Here is a 19,367-nt window from a genome sequence, read left to right on the forward strand (position 1 = left end):
CTTTAAAACTGTTGCGCACGCGAGCTAACGAGTAACTAGTCAGTTCAAGACAAGATCTTCTAGGTCATGGTGTGGTGTAGAATTACATAACGAGACAACTCGGATATCTAGACGTTTGCATATGAATGTGCATATTATTTATGAGCGTAATAAGCATTGTGTATGATAAAAATGTATTTCAATTGCCATGTTACTGAGTTTCTTAAAAAATTACAACATTAAATATACCGCTGAAACATGAGTTTCAGCGTAGTGACAATATTTAGACAAACAAAGAAGTCTGGCAATTGGAGACATGCATATGTTATTTAGTATTTAGTTAGTACTATTTATAATAGATAAACAAATGAATATGGCAAAATTTTTATGCTAGCAATCAAATTAAAAAAAAATTTAAATTAACACGAAGCTTTTTTATAAATTTCCTTCCTGTAAATTATATCAAATATGCGAAGTTTTCTGGCGGAATTGAAATATCGTCAAGTCGTCTTGAAAATCGAGAAACTCTTTACGATTCACAATGACTGCTTGGCTGGACCAAATCTGACGATCGAAAAAGAAGCACCTGCTTCGATCAAAATGAAAGCAAACTAAGAATCTATTGTCAATGTTTATTCCTTATCAAATTCGGTGTAAACTCCGTTGGATATGGCGTAAACGAGGCGAAAAATTTTACAAGGAGTTCCTAACTATAGTAAATTGAAGTGCAATTGTTTTTTGAATAGAATTAGGAAAACAGCAATGATCTTACTCTCGTTGATCCCTCGACAATAATCCTTAATAATAATATATTATATATGCTTCCGTATGGTGTTACATAAATTCGTCAATAAAATATAAGTTACTAACTCTTACTGGAAAACGATTTATAGTTTCTTTTTTGGCATTTGGGTTTCAGTAGCGATACATTATTTCGTAATTTAAGATGTCAATTGCCATTATTAAATATTTCTTTTAGCTAGGCCACTAAAACGCCGTTTCTTACCACATGCACATGCGAGTCCCGATAAAAATCATCGATCTCAAGATGTTATTTTGCTGTGATTAATAAATTCAAGATGATTCTAAAGACTTAAATTGGCGATTTTCCTCAGCTTCCAAGCTCAAAATTTATGAAGAAATGTTTCGAGAAAAGTTTTAAGTTTATTGATAAAACACCACGAAATAATTATTATTATTATGAGCTAGCTGCGAATCGATATTATCAAGTGTCTTGACGGACCGTGTGGTACAGAAAATTAAAAGATAATTCCCTTATTTATAGCATTTTGCTATTAAGAAATGTTAAAAACAAGGAGTCGTTATTTCGTCATAAATAACCCAATCTACTAGCGAATGACCTTCACTGAAACCCATAGATATAAAAATATGACTCTGTAAATAATGTTTATATGCAATTATGAGTCCTTCCTATGACTTAAAAAATGATGTTATATATTATATATCACTTGTACAAAACGGTTTCGTGATTATTGCGCTAACAAAAATTGCGCACAGCAAAATTCTGATCATAGATGCTCAATATACACATATATGTATATTTAGGAATACGTCAATATATATAAAAAAAAAAAATAATGTCTGTAATGTAATTTAATAGATGTAAATTTGAGAGTATCATGTTTTAAAAATATTTTACAATTATATTAGTCATTTACATTTTCTATAAAACTTTTCTATAAAAAAATATGAAGCAGTAGAATTAAAAGATCTGTATAACATTCGTGTGCGTAATAATCCTGTCACTATACAAACCATGTTAGGTTAGATTATTTATAATGATAAGTAAGCAATATAATTTGGTTATCAATGTAATTCACTATTTAGAGCAATAACATATTGGTTAAAATGCGTTATAATATAAATTAGACTGAAATTCGTGTTCTTTTTCAATAAAAACACATCGCTTGAAACTTGAAATTAAAAAAAATGTTAACTTATATAATTGTGTTTTGACTTTCGGCTCTATTAATTCGTACATATATTTTAAATCAAAAAAGGAAAATGTGTTTTGCGACTGATAGAACTACACAGCGGTAGCTTACTTGTTTCGCGACGCGACGGAAGGACGTCTTTCATTAGAATACAAAAAAATACAACTGGTTGTTTTTTCTGCGTATAAGTTTTCTCATGATGTTTTTTAAATACAATATAAACTTAACCCGATTTTAATATTCTGACATAAATATATTATAACATTATATTTAATTACTAATATATCAAAATACAATAACTCTCAAACTGTACATTTAACAATACAACACAATCATAATAAATATTCTCTCAATCATAATCTATAGACAGTTAATAATTGCCAATTGCTATCATACATTAAAATTACTTCGACAAAAGCAAATACATATTATTTATCGGAGCGTCACGAACTAATCGTACCACCCTCTGGGCATCACGATTAGTCGCACTAATGTTTACAAATCTACAGGTGCGGTCTCAATCAACGTTGCCAGGGGATAATTCAGTGATACAAAACGTCACGCAAGCCACACCATTATCTGCAATTTAGTATGCTTTTACGCTTCAATGAAAATCCATTTGCTTATCTCGACTTATTACAAACAAACACTCAAACATCCGACATAGGATTGGTCGTGCATAATCTATTAATAATTTTTCGATTTCGTTATATTATTAAGAGGTAGCCGGTTGTTGTTAGCCAACTATATAGACCACAATTGCAGATTGGCAGATAAATATCAGGCAACGGAGCCGTGTGAATGTTCTTGCATTTAACATTTCACTGGTAGTATTATGGTACACTCCTTGATATTTATTGTGTTCGCTTTCTATCGTTTGTAAGGTATATTTTGGCATTGAAATGCGATAGTCCAATGTATACAAAATTTATGTTTAAAAGACTCATTATTCACATACATGTGTGACGAATATGTTTATGATATCTTTGTGTATTTATGGGAACACGAGTTGAATTATAATACAATTTACCATAGTGAAGTTAATATCATGATTCGCTTTTGGCAGGGGGAAAAATAAAAACAGATTAAAATATAGTATACATTGCCTATTAATCTAGTAGAACTATATTTTTATATATAGTTGTATTCTACATATATATTTAAATAAGGATCAGAATTTTTTTTTAATAATACAACCGTGTAAAGGAACTTTAATAAAATTTTTAAATAACATGAAAAAATAAGCTATATATTAAAAAAAAATATGACACTATCAATAAAACAAGATAGATTACACTGTATATATTTCTCTGACCTTCGTGAAAATTGTTAATTTTTTTTATATATATATATACATATAATTTAATATCTTACGCCTATAAATTTAGCTGAATTTTAGCTGAATAGATCTTTCGATTTGATCCATTGAATATCCATTCGGGTTCATCAATTAAACTACTCTACTATTCACAATAAGGGATTAACTTATAATATTAACTATAAAAAATCCAATTTAACTTTTGATAAAGCGTTTTAATATTTAAAAAATTGGGTATCTTTGTTAAAATGCAAAACAACCGTAGAAAACCTTCTAACGGCTTAAGGTAAGCGCTATAAATCAAAAAGTGTTAATTAAAATATACGCCATCTTAAAAAGGGATAATACGTACATTTGGGTATATCCTCAAAACGATCGTTTCTGACCTGTCTTTATGATCAACAGCAATTCGTTTAAAAAACGCGCTACCATAAGCGGTCGTTCAAATAAAAAAGAGGTGGACAACAAAATCTACCATGAAGAGGGCTATCAATATAAATACTGAAACGCAGACTTTCACTCATCACTTACCCTCATACACGTTGTCTGAGGATATACACAAGGCAACAGATCTTCAACAGCCCTTCAACTATGATGACAACCAAAAGGAGGCCGATTAAAAATCCGCCGCTTCTCTCTTCGCATCCACTAGTCCGGATTAAGGATCGAAGTCTCCATTTCGTATCGATTGAGTAACGATAATGATCGATAATGAACGATAATTTTCGATAACGAGAACGATAATGAATTTTTCGATTATCGATATCTAACGATAATGATCGATAATGAACGATATTATTGTTTGTTTAAGCGATATTTGGTAGGAAAGTACAAAATAAAATAATGTTAATTATGCGCCCTTTGACTTCACGTTTATGGGCGAACTAGTCCTGATATTAGAAAAAGTTAAAGATGTGAGTGAGTGACTTTCTGCTGATGATTCACTGACCGCTCAAAAAATATTCCCATTTCTCTTATCTTGGAAAAGTGCTCGCTGCTGATCTAACACAACAACTCACGAAAGAATTCATCACTGAATTTCAGAGACAAATGGAACGAGTTTTGCCGAAACCTAGTACTGAAGAGCACCATGTACGTATGGCCAATCAACTTTACCCATATTATAAGGGATTACCTCTTACTCAGTTCAACAAGGAAGAGTCCACTCTAAGAAGATTTCTTGACTCACGTCCATCGCCTCAAGAGGTTGAACAGGAAACTTCATCAAGGCAGCATTTCAGACTGGCATCAACTCTTGCCATGAATCAGTTGGTGGCCGAAAAAGCTCAGCATGCGACTCTAAATCGGACAAAATCGGCAGTGGAAAAGTAGTGCGACTCCTTCAAGATTTATCCCGGATAGGGATTCCAATCCCGGGATCCCGGATCCCGGGATCCCAGGATCCCGAACGATTTTCAATACCCAATGAGTCCCGGGATTATAAAACATAATCCCGAATTTTTTGGATTGATTGATTTATCAAGCACAATCGAATTATTATTGACAAAATCGTTATATTTCGTATACAAACTTGCGCGAGTTGCACGTGTCATCTGTGAATCTTTGAGGCTGTGAGTCTGAACGTGCTTTTTCAGCTGCAGGCTGCTTAGGAATCAAAATCAGATCAAGGCTAAATGATGAAACGCTTGATGCTTTGATGTTACTTCGTGAGTTTTTTCCAAAATAATGTTTTCCATTAATTGTGTCTATGAATGTACATATGTACATACATTGTCAAAAGTTCATTTTTTATCTTCTCAAATAAATAAATAAGACCTTCCCTTTTTTATTTTTATTATATTATTATCTATTTTAAGTCCAAGACTAAAATTATACGTACTTTATACAATGTACGTTATAAAAAACGGATGTAAAAAAATATTGTATTATTCATTTTAAATTATTTTTATCGATAAAATAACATGAAAATTATCCCGGGACTGGTCCCGGGATCCCGGGATCGACTAATTGCAATACCGAAATCCCGGGATCAAAATTTCGGCCCGGGATTGGAATCCCTAATCCCGGACCTTCATTTTATAAAGTTGATGTATTGACCTGGTGGAAAAACAATAACGGGATCTTCCCGTTGTTAGCGGCTGAAGCCAGAAAATGGCCAGAAAAGTGAACGATTTTTTTCTGCTAGAGGAAACCTCGTAATATCTCAGAGTATAAGGTTTGACATGTCAAATGTTGAAAAGATCCTCTACATACAACTGAATCACAGTAGAGTCCGTATCACTAAATACAACATTGTAATTCCTATTGTTGAAGAATTACCTGTCGGAGAGAGGGATGATGAGGAGAGTTGACCATTATTTTTAACTCCAAGAAGTCGTGCTGGTTCTGCATACAGTGCAACAAGTAAGGACTCCCGCAACACTGCGAATGTGACTCCAAGAAAAGCTCAAGACAGTTACCGTTAAAACTTAAAAAAAAGTTACAAAGATGTATGCTCCAGATTCAGACTCAAAAGATGATGTTGTCAGCATTGATCCTTCAGAGACTATCAATGCAAGTTACACAGAATCATAGGCAGATACAGAAACCGATTAAAGACTTATCTTGTTGTGAATGCATCAATGCATGTTAAAAAGTGATTAAAATAAGGTGAATTTTTTTAAATATTAATATTTGTAATTTTTTGGCTTTAAAGATAGAGTTATATATTTATTATTTAATGTTCTGGTCATTTTAATTTATAACTAGTAATTTCAGATAATTTTGTAATTAAATAATTTAATAAAATTTTGTTAACAAATTTTTTTTTTATTACAAATGAAAGTTACAGAATTTATCGTTAATTTTTGAGGTTGTACAAAATTAAATAATATTTATATTAAACGATATTAATCGATAACAAACGTTGTTATTGATTAATATCGTTCATTATCGATTACACGAACGGTAATATCGATCAAACGTTATCGACCATTATCGATCTAATCCATAATATATTTTTTTATCGTTTCGTATCGTTTCGTTCATTATCGATTCAAACATTACGCTCCTTAGTCCAGATTGACGTCCGGAATAAACAACTATGACTTAAGACAAATCCAAAAATATATTTTTCATTTTTGCCTTAAAGAGTCTGTTTCAGATTTATTTAGTTATTTAAACATATCTTATTTTTGCCAGCGAAATAATGCATATTAAATATGAACATTAACGTAGATGAAGTACCCGTAAAAAATAATAGATTATATAATATTTGATTAAATACAATAAATTATACAGCTGTAATAAAAAAATCATAGAAAATATTTTTGCAGCTACTTTATAGCTACAGAAAATTTAATATTTTTTAAATATAATCTAGAGATCAAAACTTACAAGAACATAAGAATCATATCTACTATTTATTGTAATCTATAGTTACTAAAAAAAAGTCTAAGCAAAAGTGCTCAAATATATACACTGAACTTTATTGAAATTTTCAGTTTTATTATATGTTTGGCAAAAAAATTTACAGCGATATTTCAAGTATGGAATTAAAAATGTTAAGTTGTAATAAATATACATTTTTATTGACAATCAACAAGTTGCATGATTTGACTTTTAAAAAGCTAATACCTTTAAAACCCTGTATTCAATCACGTGCTAGACAGCTTTGGTTTCTCACGAACTAGATAGTGTTCTATGGAATATAGGTAATTTATAATAAATATGTGCTTATTGATACTGATGAACTTTCATTCGTTCTTTTTTAAGATTAGGAAAATCTACGAAAACATAATTTGTGACGATCAATCAGAATTTCAATTTAATAAAAATCAATAATTCCAATTTCTCAGACACGATAAAAATTAAAAAATATATAATTAAATATATATATTATTTATATTAACAGAGATATTTTTGTAATATACTTAATTTGAAAATAAACATGTTTTTTTAACAATATAATATATAATAAATTAGTGAAATATTTAAAAAAATATATACGCCACAAAAACCTTTCAATTTTAGTACAGATTTAATTCTTAAGTTGGCTAATTCTTTTATTTTGAGATATCTACTTTAAATCTGGATTAAAAATGTTATTATACTTTTTACTGTTATTTTTTTAAAATGACACTTAAACGATTGCTTGTTCATTTATTCATTCCGAATAGAAAGAAAGTTATTGCACACAGCATTAAAATGTAATATTGCTAGCAGTGTAAATAATTATAGTAATGCGTATTAATAGCAATGTACTTAACCTAACTTACTTGAGTACCTCTTTATTCATTCTAAATAGCATAAGCACGTGTACATATGTAAGATATGTTGATCATCATAAAAACAAGACACACTTGTTCAAATTGTGTCACCCGATACGTGACGGTATTTTTTCCTACTCCATAGAGAAAATAACTTAATAACTAAGCTAGATACGATCCTGGCTCACATGGTGAAATATGAAGAAAATCCACGTTTATTACCGTCGTAAATTTCCCCTTTTTTACTACACGGTCGTCGTGCAAAACTTGCTCAAGCGTGCAAGATACAACCGTTGGTCCTTATTGGCCCAACGTCCATGCAAATGTGACCCTTGGGCCCTTCGTCCAAGGGGTCCGGCAGCAAGCTTGCGAAATAGCCAAGCTCACAGATCACGTATTAACCTGGCCATAATGTCAACTTATTCAATTGACATGCTTCGTTAGTGGAGATACATATTCGCCGACAACGTTTCCTCGACGTATTTACATAAGCGACAATCGGAGATTGTGGCACACGTGGGAATGGTTTTTGGAAAATGATATATGTACTGACCAGTTCCTTGCCGATTGGAGGTCCCGCTTCATAGTGCTTGACGGCTACTACTTTCCCATCTGAAGGTGGTAAAGGCGGGGGCGCTGGAGGACGTGGAGATGAAGGCATCTCAGATTAATTCTGTAAAAATAAATAAATATAAAAATAAAACTACTGTCACTGTTATTTTATAACAATAAAAGCTTAGATCTCTATACATATTTACTCACAGGCGCTGTGAATATTAATGATGAACTCAATCAGACGACTAATTATTTTAGAGTATTTATAACCCAATAAATAAATAATATAATATTTTACAATCAATAGTGAAGTACCACAAAGACATTTTATGTAGTTAATATATTTATTTATTATATTTTTATATTTAATTTAACTCTATTAAAATAATAAATTTAAATTAAAATTGTAAAATGATAACATTATCAAAACTCGTGATTTAATTTCATACAATTAGTCCATATTTTTTACTCTTAATTAATTAATAAGCCATGTCTTTAAAAAGGTTGTACTTATAAGAAACCTATTTTTATAATAAACATAAATTGTATATCAAAAATGAGATGCGTACTACATATATCTTTAAAAATCTATGCCCACAATCAGATTATTATATATAGTAGTTGTTGAAAGTTAAAAAGAGTATAAAGATTTTGCTCACAATTAATTCCAGAAATATATTAATTTTTTTATGAGCAATTTACATATTTATAAGAAGAATTTTATCTAATATTTATTTAAAAATACCTAATATGACATTAAATTATCTTTATTTGCTGTGCTCTATTTGCGTTAACACAGTCAGTTCGAGAGCTATCCATTTCAACATTATTCATAATTGAGAAAGAGATGGCAAGTTGGGGTTTACGACCCTACTGCTTATCAAAGTATTATATTCAAACCACTTCTGATATAACTGCATTGGTCAAAGTATATTAAAATCGAATTTTGGTCAATAGGAGGGCGCAAAAACAATTATCGCTTCTCAGAAGGCAAAAATTCACGTCAAAAGCAATAAAATCGTGTCGGCGCCGTCGCAGTGGGAACGCTCGGTAACGAGCGTTCCCACTGCGACGGCGTCGGCACGATTTTATTGCTTTTGGCGTGGATTTTTGACTTCTGAGAAGGGATAATTGTTTTTTGCGCTCTCCTATTGGTCAAAATTCGGTTTAGATATGCTTTATTCAATTCTCACTTATTTTAAGCCGTACTATTGTTAATAAAATACTTAATATGAACGCTAGATAACCAAGCGTTTCTAATTTTACGGCAACGACGCGATTTTGTGGATTCTAAACAGTGGTTCTCAACCTTGAATTTGGACTGAAAAATGCATCTCATTCAATGAAATACTTTGAATTTAAATGAAATTAAAATACTGAAAAAATACCACTGACTGGCCAACTTTTGCTACCTATTGAAAAAAGCTGAAATGTTGAACGTCAATTCTAGATTTTCTAAAGATTTTTAATTTGTATTTGGCTTAATAAAAATTGCTGATATGCAAAAACCAATGCTATTTCATATACCTTTATCTGTTTCGCTAATTTAATCGATCGAAAATGCAACATTCCTATACTCTATTTGCGTTAACACAGTCAGTTTGAGAGCTATCCATTTCATCATTATTTATAATTTTACGCACCTACTATTAGCTCTAAAGCACACGATACGGATATGCTTATCTATATACTATAGATACTGTCACAGAAACAAAGCGTTGCAATTAATTTAAAAATATTTTTTGCATATGCACGTTTAACATTTATTTTAATATTTTCTACGCAAACAATTCTAAAACGGGATGTATTGTTTATTTCAATTTAAATTTACAATAGAATATGTCGCTTTCAATACACAATTTCTTCGAACAAGTAATAAAATTCGCAAACTTAAGAAGCAATAGTAACTGCAAATATACGCTACGCTGAGAATGCAATGAATTGTATCCCAACGCTCCTAATAAAAAGGCACTAGGATTCAAATACAGATACAACTCGTACTCCCTTTTGTAAATATAATATATCTCAGATTGTATTTAAATTCTCTTCAACAACAAGAAGACAATAAATTCATACTTGAGAACGCTGCGAACTAGCGTATCATACAGAACGCGAATCTCCCGAGCATCTTCGACGCCTTGTCGCAAACATTGTCGATGTGCATTATTTTCATATGATATTAATAAATCATATATCCAAACAGTTGATATAATTAACACACATACTACTAAAATAAATGATTAATTAATTAGATTGACTTGGAATTTAGATTCACACATGATTTATCTATAAACACTGACTTGAACGTTTTCAAAATTCAACGTTTACATCCATTCTTTTTTGACACATTTTCACCAAAATTTAATCGACCATTTACAATCCCCATTAAACACACGTCTCAATTAATATTAAACTCATCGTTCAAATTTTAGCATATTTTCTCTTAATTTGTATTCAAAACATGAGCGACATCAATACTGATAATTAATAGAGCAATTACATGATTTGTATGCATGTTTATGTACAACAAAATCTATGGACATTAATACCGAAGCTTAAATCATTTGATAAGATCTTAATGCATTGAATTAAATTTTGATTAAAAAAACTATTGAATAAGTTCGTGACTGATAAACTTTCATCATTCATGAATTATTGATCGAATATAAATCACGATCGCGAATATCTTCACGCACATCGGAAATCGAACGGCCTGTTTAAATTCATTAAAACGCGATATAATCAACAGATATATAAATTAATTGTTCTAGATTGTATTTTTACGCTAGATAAATGTGAAGTTAATACTGTTTGTCATTCGATTTCCGTCTGTTCTGTGTGTATATCGCAAAAAAACTGTCATGTGACGATGTGCACATATACCGACGACCTTGTTCGATCTCGCCTGGTTCACACAGTTGGAAAAGTGGTGCAGTGACCACACTTTAACCGGTTTCAAAGACGAAAAAATTCGTGTGCATTGTACGTAAACGTAAAATAATGAAAATCGATCGTCATATCAACAACGCCCCACATGCGAGCCACGTATGATGCCCTTTTACGTACAAAACTCGATCATGCATTATTCAGAGGATCTATTCATTGAATGAGTCATAAAGTGATTACTATCGTCCATAACCTGCTGCGATGGCAACATCGATCTTCCACTCGTTGATAAATTGTGGCTTGGCGGGAAACTGCGATTTGAGAATGCAACGTAATGGGGAACATGTTATCCGGAATTGTGTAACAATTAATAATTCTCGTAGTAAATAATAGCACGGGTTTTTATTACCGCACGCACGCGGTTAAGTTTAACGTCATAAATAATTTGAATAAAATATTTATAATAATTTAAAAAATGGTTTGGATCTTGGATAAATTTTTGATGGTCTCTATATACGGGCAGTAATAGACATCTATCGATTTGTTTGATAAGCTTCAAAGTTAGAATGCTATTCTGGATAATCTAGGAACAAAATAAATCTGGATAATCTAAAGATCACTGGATCTCTGTAACGCATATTCAAAACAATACGCAAATGTAATACAAAGTATTAAAAAATTGCATTCAATACTTTATATAAATTATTTTAATTCAAAATAAAAAATATATTGATTCATTTGTTATATTTATATCCTCTTTAACTTTGTAATATAAACGTTTATTACAATGTCGTTTTTTTTATATGATTTTAGTCATCGCTGTATTATATTATGTTGGTTATTGAAGTTCTCAAGAACATAATTTAATTTTTTCTCACCAATGGAGGAACAGGAACGGCAGCGGGGATAGCAAGTGAAGAAATTCCTCCCCCCCCCCCCCCCGTTGAATTTGTCATTTTATTAAATACTATGAATCTTAAAAAAAATATTTTAAAAATCTAAAATAATATCGCTTAATCTAAACTAGAAATTATCACTCAATGAAAATCTAAAAAAACAGTCTCAAATCTATCCCGAAAATATGTCATTTCAGTAAAATCACCGATAGATATATATTTTTACTAGTGAAAATATAGTTTATTTGGCAGGTACTAGTAAATTATATGATTTATACTTGTCCATATGTAGTAATATATACATTTACATACCTATCATTATTATGCGAAATATTGGGGTACCCATAAGTATTGACGCATTTTCAGAAAGCATGGTTTTAGGTTAGTTGCATTCAGTCATTTGACTAAGAAAGACGTATACGAATATTTTGTGTGTTGTGAAAGGTCTTTATCTTCATTTTGCGGAGAAAAAAAAATTTTTTTACGTGTCCCTTTTAATAATGATAGAGACGTGTCCATCTGAAGAATATTTGCGAAGTTGCATGCTTTTTCAGTTTTATGGTAAAAAAACGCATTGGAGGCAACAAGAAACATTTGCGAGGTTTATTAAGGCGCATTAACTATCCAGGAATGGAAAAAATGGTTTAATAAATTTAAATCTGGAAATTTTGATTTAAAAAATGAGCTGAATGGTGAACAACCCCGTGAAGGGGATGAAGCAGCTCTAAGAGAAGACATAGAGAAAAATCCTAGTCTCACCATCAAGGAATTATCGAGTCAAGTCTGTACTTCATTGTCGACAACTCAAAGGTGCTTGAAAATATGGAGAAGATTTGAAAAAAAGGAATCTGAGTCCTAAATGCGTTGACCGACCGTAACAGGCACTCGAGGCGCGCTATCTGCGAACTATTGTTTAAAAAAAATAGTCGATCTCGTTTTTGCATAATTTTATCACGGGAGACGAGAAATGGGTACTCTATTCAAACGCTACAAAAAGAAACAATGGTTAAAGCAAGGAGAAAAGCAGCCCCGATCCCAAAACTTGGATTACACCCAAAAAAAGTGGTATTTTGTGTATGGTGGGATGCAAAAGTAATAATTTATTATGAATTATTAAAACAAGGCGATATTTTAACATCACAAGAGTACTGTGACCAATTAAAACGCTTAAGCGCTAAGTTGCGTAAAAAAATACCAGCTTTAGTGAATATAAACGAAAAGCTAATCCTCCTGCATGACAACGCTCAGCTGGTTTGACCAAAAAAAAAATGAACGAATTGAATTTGAGGGCTTTATTGCTTCCGGCCTATTCTCCAGATATGGCACCAACTAACTACCATCTTTTTCGCTCATTGAAACATTTCTTAAAAGAAAAAAAATTTAAAACACAAGATAAGGTAAAATCGACCCTTTCGTCCTTTTTCGACTCTAAACCTACAGAATTGTATAAGAAAGGAATTTTTGATTTACAAAATAGATAGAGCAAAGTCATCGCAAATCATGGAAATAATTTTGTATAAATATATTAAATAAATAATTAAAAAAATAAATTTGAGTTTCATTAAAAAAATACGACACTACTTATGGGTACCCCTATATAAATGCTACAGTAAATGTGTATTTTTCAGTAAAGTTATGTTTTCACTAATGAATATGTACAAATACATTTTTAACAATATAAACATATATATTTCTACTAGCGAAAATATAATTCAATTTGTGGCGACCACACATATAGGCACATTTAGAAGGGCGATTGTCTTATTGTTAATGACCGTGACCAAAAACATTCATTCATTAACGATGAGACAAACATCATGACACAAGAGGGATTTCTTTTGACCACAATGCGAATCCCTTTTGTGACAAAACGGTACGGACGCAATCAATCACTACAATGCAAACCCTTTCCGAAGAATTCGAAAGTCTGGAGCCAAGCAAAAAACTTGCTTTCAGAAACACAACATCCGATTTATTGAATTCTAAGAAGCCACTGCAGCGATTGGCTAGGAGATCGGTGCATAATCGCGATTAGCTAGCTAGCGTGATCCCCCTAAAGGATATAAGCCCGGACTCCGACGAGGAGACTGCAGACGGTCCGAGATACGAGACGGCTGAGGCACGAGACAAGAGATGGCCCAGACAGCACAGCCAGTGACGCAGACAACCAGAGAGCCAAGATCTACCAGCAGCCATCCGGAGGAACCAGCTACGCACCCTCACCGACAGATTTGAATATCACACCTGACACTCACCGCACGCCACAAGAGCACAGAGCATCATCACCTGCACACCTTCATCGCGAGAAACGTCACGCCGTAATCGTAAAATTATTTAAGAATAACTTCATAGTACCTTCAAAAAACCCGAAATTTAAAAAAAAACACAAGATTGAATTTATAAAACGCGTTTTTAAATCTATATATAAAACGTCCACTTGTACACTAGAGTGAAATTCTCTTGAAACAAAGTAAAATAATAAATACCATACACATATCTGATTTTTCAATAGATTCTTGCTTAACAATACTTAAAAGTATAACCGTAAACGAATTGAATAATGAAGCGGTACACGTTTGTCGGTAGGGTGTGTGAAGTGCTTTCCTTATTGCATCCAATTACAACTATTTCAAACCAGCATTTCCACCTTTGTTCTTGCATTCTTGCCAATAAAGCAACTGCACGTTGTTAACCGACATTTCGCAACAATACAACGAACGCAATCAAGTGATTTAAGATCCAGATGAGAAGTACGGCCAGCGCTCTTATCTCTAAATCTTTTGGATAGGTACACCTGTTTAGACGTACGAATATTTTAAAACATACACATAAACGCTCTTTTACACACGACTTTTGATTTCGCGACAGCTCGTGGGAAAACTTTAAATTTGCACAACATTTGAGGTATAAATATATGGTTGTTTTTGTTGAAAAAAAGTGAAAGGATTGTCTTAGATTGTCACGGTAGATTTTAGATTATCGGAAAATTATATAAATTATATCGTGTAATCGACGAGAAATCTTCTAGTCACGTTGTATTTGTATGATATTTATTATTTTAAAAATAAAAATACGCTTTTAAATAGTAGGGAATTTCAGTCTAGTTTGTCAAATGTAACGTTTCTAAGAGTAGCTCATAAGTGACAAATTCAACATCGGCAAAATGGGACACCACCGCGAGAAACCTTTTAACAGCTTAAATTACAAAGTACACGCTATAAATCAGGAATGGACGCAGTCGTTCGATTATCTGTTTATAGACCAAATTATTTTTAAAAAACACGCCACCTTTCTGTAAGTGGTAAAAAATAAAGGGGGCGATGGACATAAATACTGGAACGCGAAAAATCAAGAATCACTTTACAAGTAGCGGACTAATACAGAAGAATACAGAGTATTTTTTTAAATAAATTGCCATTAGATACGGCTGTGCACGATATATTTTTTTAATGCGACTGTTTTTTAATCTTTTCTGATTTATAGCGTGTACCTTGTGGCTTAAACTGTTAAAACGTTTTCTACGGTGGTATCATAATTTAATGAAGAAACACTACTTTTATCACTTAATAAGTTAATTCCTTAAATTTTGAATAGAAGAAAAGTGAAATTAATTATTGTGACACAATATTTTTCAAAAATACGTACGTATTTTGATACATTAATATTTTTTGATGAACTATAAGAATTCATGAAAATAAAATTCTTATATATTTAAAGAAATATGGATCCAATTAAATTTATTTATGAGCATTGTAATATGACTCAATGAGTTCTAGTAGAAATTTACATGTAATTAAACATTTCTACATGGTTCTGAGCAAAGACGTCGGTTCAGATTTTTTTAGGGGATGTAAAAGTTTTCTTTTTTTTAATATGTCTATTTCATTAAGATTCATAGTATTTCATTATATTCCAAATTCAAGGGAGTTCCTGTTTAGAATCCACGTCAAAAGCAATAAAATTTTCTGTAAAAACGCTCAGTTATCATAGTATTTCATTTGTATGTATTTTTCTGGTCAAATTGAAATATTCTTCGAGTCAAATGAACATTATCTAAACCGAATTTTGACCAATAGGAGAGCGCAAAAAACAATTATCCCTTCTCAGAAGTCAAAAATTCACGTCAAAAGCAATAAAATCGTATCGGCGCCATCGCAGTGGGAACGCTCGTTACCGAGCGTTCCCACTGCGATGGCGCCGACACGATTTTATTGCTTTTGACGTGAATTTTTGACTTCTGAGAAGTGATAATTGTTTTTGCGCCCTCATATTGACCAAAAGTCAGTTTGAATATACTTTAACCAATACTCTCATAATAGAAGTCCGTAGCAATATCGATAAGGATAGCTATCATATTTTTAAAACATAGTGACTATCCAAATGCAGATGAACTATGGAGCAATATGCGAGATGCGACGTCTGTCTGTACTTCTTCTATCATTTATTTCCTCTGAGAGATGAGTTGGCTTACTTTATATTTGGGACTTGCCCTTATGAAAGTTCAAAAAATAATTATATTTTTAAGTTTGGGTTGAAACAGCAGACGTTTCGAAACTTTCAAATAAAGTTTCAGATATTTTAGAACAGCATATGATTTCATTAGCACATATTAATTTAATTATATTTTAACTAGTAAATATATATATATATATATATATATATATATATATATATATATATATATATATATATATATATATATATATATATATATATATATATATATATACATATATACTGGTAAAAATGTAATTGGACTTCGTTAGTGACAAAATAACTTTACTGAAAAATACATATTCACTATAACATTTATTCAACGCAAGTAAATAAGAAATGGTATTTATGTAAATGTATATATTACAACATACGGAAAAGTTAAAATCATATAATTTTACTTGCAACTGCCAGATAAATTATATTTTCACTGATAAAAATATATATCTTCCAGTGAAAATGTATTTCGATATGCTTTCACTGAAATGACATATTTTTTTAAATATGTACGGGATAGTTTTTTTTAGATTTTTTTTAAGAGATTTAAGAGTTTTTCAATATTTTTATTGTATTAAGATTCATAGTATTTAATTAAATGACATGCATTTTTCGCCCAAATTAAATGACGTCCCTGTCCCTAGTACTGAATTGTATTATATATATATATTTAACGACACCTTACATTATATTATATATTATTATTAAAAATAGTTACAAGATGTTGTTTTTATATGTATGACAAACTTTTAGGGCCTTTATATATTTAAAAAAATATTAAATAAAATAATTAAGTATATAATCATCAAACTACTTTTTTCCGCTATTACAAGCCTCAAGTAAAAAATCGCTTCCACGATAAATTAAACTTTTTATATCGATGTTTGCATAACAATCGTAAAAAAATCAAGCTTAATGATCTATTGCACAAACGCGTTATGTCACCGTGTAAACTAACGCACTCGTTTATTGCCCAACCTTTTGTTTCCAATTATGCAAATTGTGCGAATTTCCTTTGTGACTTTCCTACGTTTGAACTACATTTAAAGCTTACATGCAAGAGATGTTTACATGCCAATTTGCAACGGCGAGCTTTTAGCGTCCAATTTCCTCATTATATACTCCTATACACATAGAGTGAGTATATAATTAATCGAATGTGGAACGAAATTGTTTTTGAAATAAAATTATACATACTTTCTCTGTCGATGTGTACCTAATATACCTAATATATACCTAAGGCGTGAGTTTTCCATTACGTGAAGAATGAAAGTGAATATATAATTAAGTCAGATAAACAACATAAAAAAACTACCGTTTCATATTAACACACACGAAAAGCAAAGTTCAAAATTTAACACTTTGACCTTACAATATCTGTATCACGATTTTCATTAAATCAATTTGTAAACGTTTACGACGTATTATAAATAAAATACGTATAATGCTCTAATAACTCTATTGTTAACATAAACGATATTGAACGCCTTTTTGAAGTCATAATTTATATCATGAGATACAAGGTTGTTGTATATTGTTCCAAATCGAAGGACGAATTGAACCCTATATAATAAAATCTAATACATATAATAAGAAATAAATTCTTTTCACATTGAATTTAACTAGCGGCGTTCGTTCCTGAACTTTAAAAATACAATACAATTTAAAGTGTAGCATATAATAATCTACAATCATTATAATTACTTTAATTTAATAAGAATTATTTATACTACTGCAATTTAATATAATAGTAGTAATCTTATTACTTTACAGTTTAATTTAGTAAAGAAAGATCAGAATTGCATTGTTCGAAAAGTCATTGTCTGTTCAATTTGTTGGAAAATTGCATTTATATTATATATTTGTATCGATCGATCGATCGATCGCAACATTATAGTGATGTTAAAATCTGATTTTTTATAATTCAATTCATGGAGAGATTGTAAAGTAATGATTTTATAGTGTTACATAAGTTCATAGGTTCATACAATATTGTCGTTTGATATGTGTGGGTGGATAGGAATACTAAGACCCACCGTGGAGTATGACTGGACCGAAACAAAAAGTTCACATATCGATCTTTTGCCCACGATTGCCATGTCCAGTTAAAGTACAGTTAGAACATTTTTTTCATTCCTAGATAATTAATTATTTTCAAAGCAGAATTAAGAGCCGGACTGACTAACACCTAAGATGTTTCCTCGTTCGAATTTAAATTGCTCAAAAGGATTTCCCAGTAAGATAAAGAGACTGCTGCATACAAAAGTGCAGTTTTTTAATTAGTCGCCAAATTAATAAGCGTGAAGCTTCCTAGAAACCTTCACAAATCGCTTGAATGACATAGAATGATCATGGATTAAATCTTGATTTTTTTGAAGGACGTTTTTGAACGCCTCGCTGACATCACCTTCGCCTACGAATATTTTTAATTTATTAACCTTTAACGATCTTTATCCATTCGATACCATATGCCTTTGTAAAGAAAATACTTCCTAAACCTTCGTTCAAATAAATTCCAATGAAAATCTTAGCACAGTCTACAATAAAATCAAACTTTTTAACACTTTTACTTTGGTAAAATAATAAAGAATAATTTATTTACATTTGTATGATTCATTATGTTAAACTATGATACACTGCACATTTAATTAAGCTAAAAAAATATAATTTTCTGTATTAAAATCGCTTTATTTTAACACAACAATCATAGTTTTTTGCTAGTATGCATTTATTTTCTAATTATAAATTGTGACTATTTTTTTTGTATTCACACTATAATTTGAAGAAAAAATATTGAATAGAGCGCAATAATTACAGAATAAAATAAATTATTTCAGCACGTAATTTAATAATCAAAACTAAAACAGACAATTGACAAAAATATTCATAGAATCTGTTCTAAAGAACGACCGAAAATATCGGTCGCAAAACGTAAAAAGAAACTAATTAACCAATTCCAAAAGGCTTTTGTAAATAAAAACGTATTTAAAGATTTCTCTACCCAACCCAACAAGTGCACATTCCTTAGCGAATTTAATTACATAAACGTCTATAAAATAACCGTAAAAACTTTAAAAAA

At 31.0% G+C, this 19,367-nt stretch overlaps 1 protein-coding gene across 1 annotated transcript in view; it reads right to left on the reverse strand.

The window, feature by feature from the left end:
• The window catches only part of chas (chascon), a 155,105-nt gene that overhangs the window by 115,738 nt on the left and 20,000 nt on the right, over positions 1–19,367 (reverse strand). The window contains exon 2 of the mRNA XM_088183515.1: positions 8,014–8,133. Coding sequence (XP_088039641.1) covers positions 8,014–8,121 — 108 coding nt within the window. The 5' untranslated portion in view covers positions 8,122–8,133. The remainder of the gene's footprint in view (positions 1–8,013; positions 8,134–19,367) is intronic.

The sequence above is a fragment of the Plectrocnemia conspersa genome, unplaced genomic scaffold (genome assembly GCF_051122295.1).
Source record: "Plectrocnemia conspersa isolate PC_06_02 unplaced genomic scaffold, ASM5112229v1 ptg000003l, whole genome shotgun sequence".
In the NCBI taxonomy this organism is placed as follows: Eukaryota; Metazoa; Arthropoda; class Insecta; order Trichoptera; family Polycentropodidae; genus Plectrocnemia; species Plectrocnemia conspersa.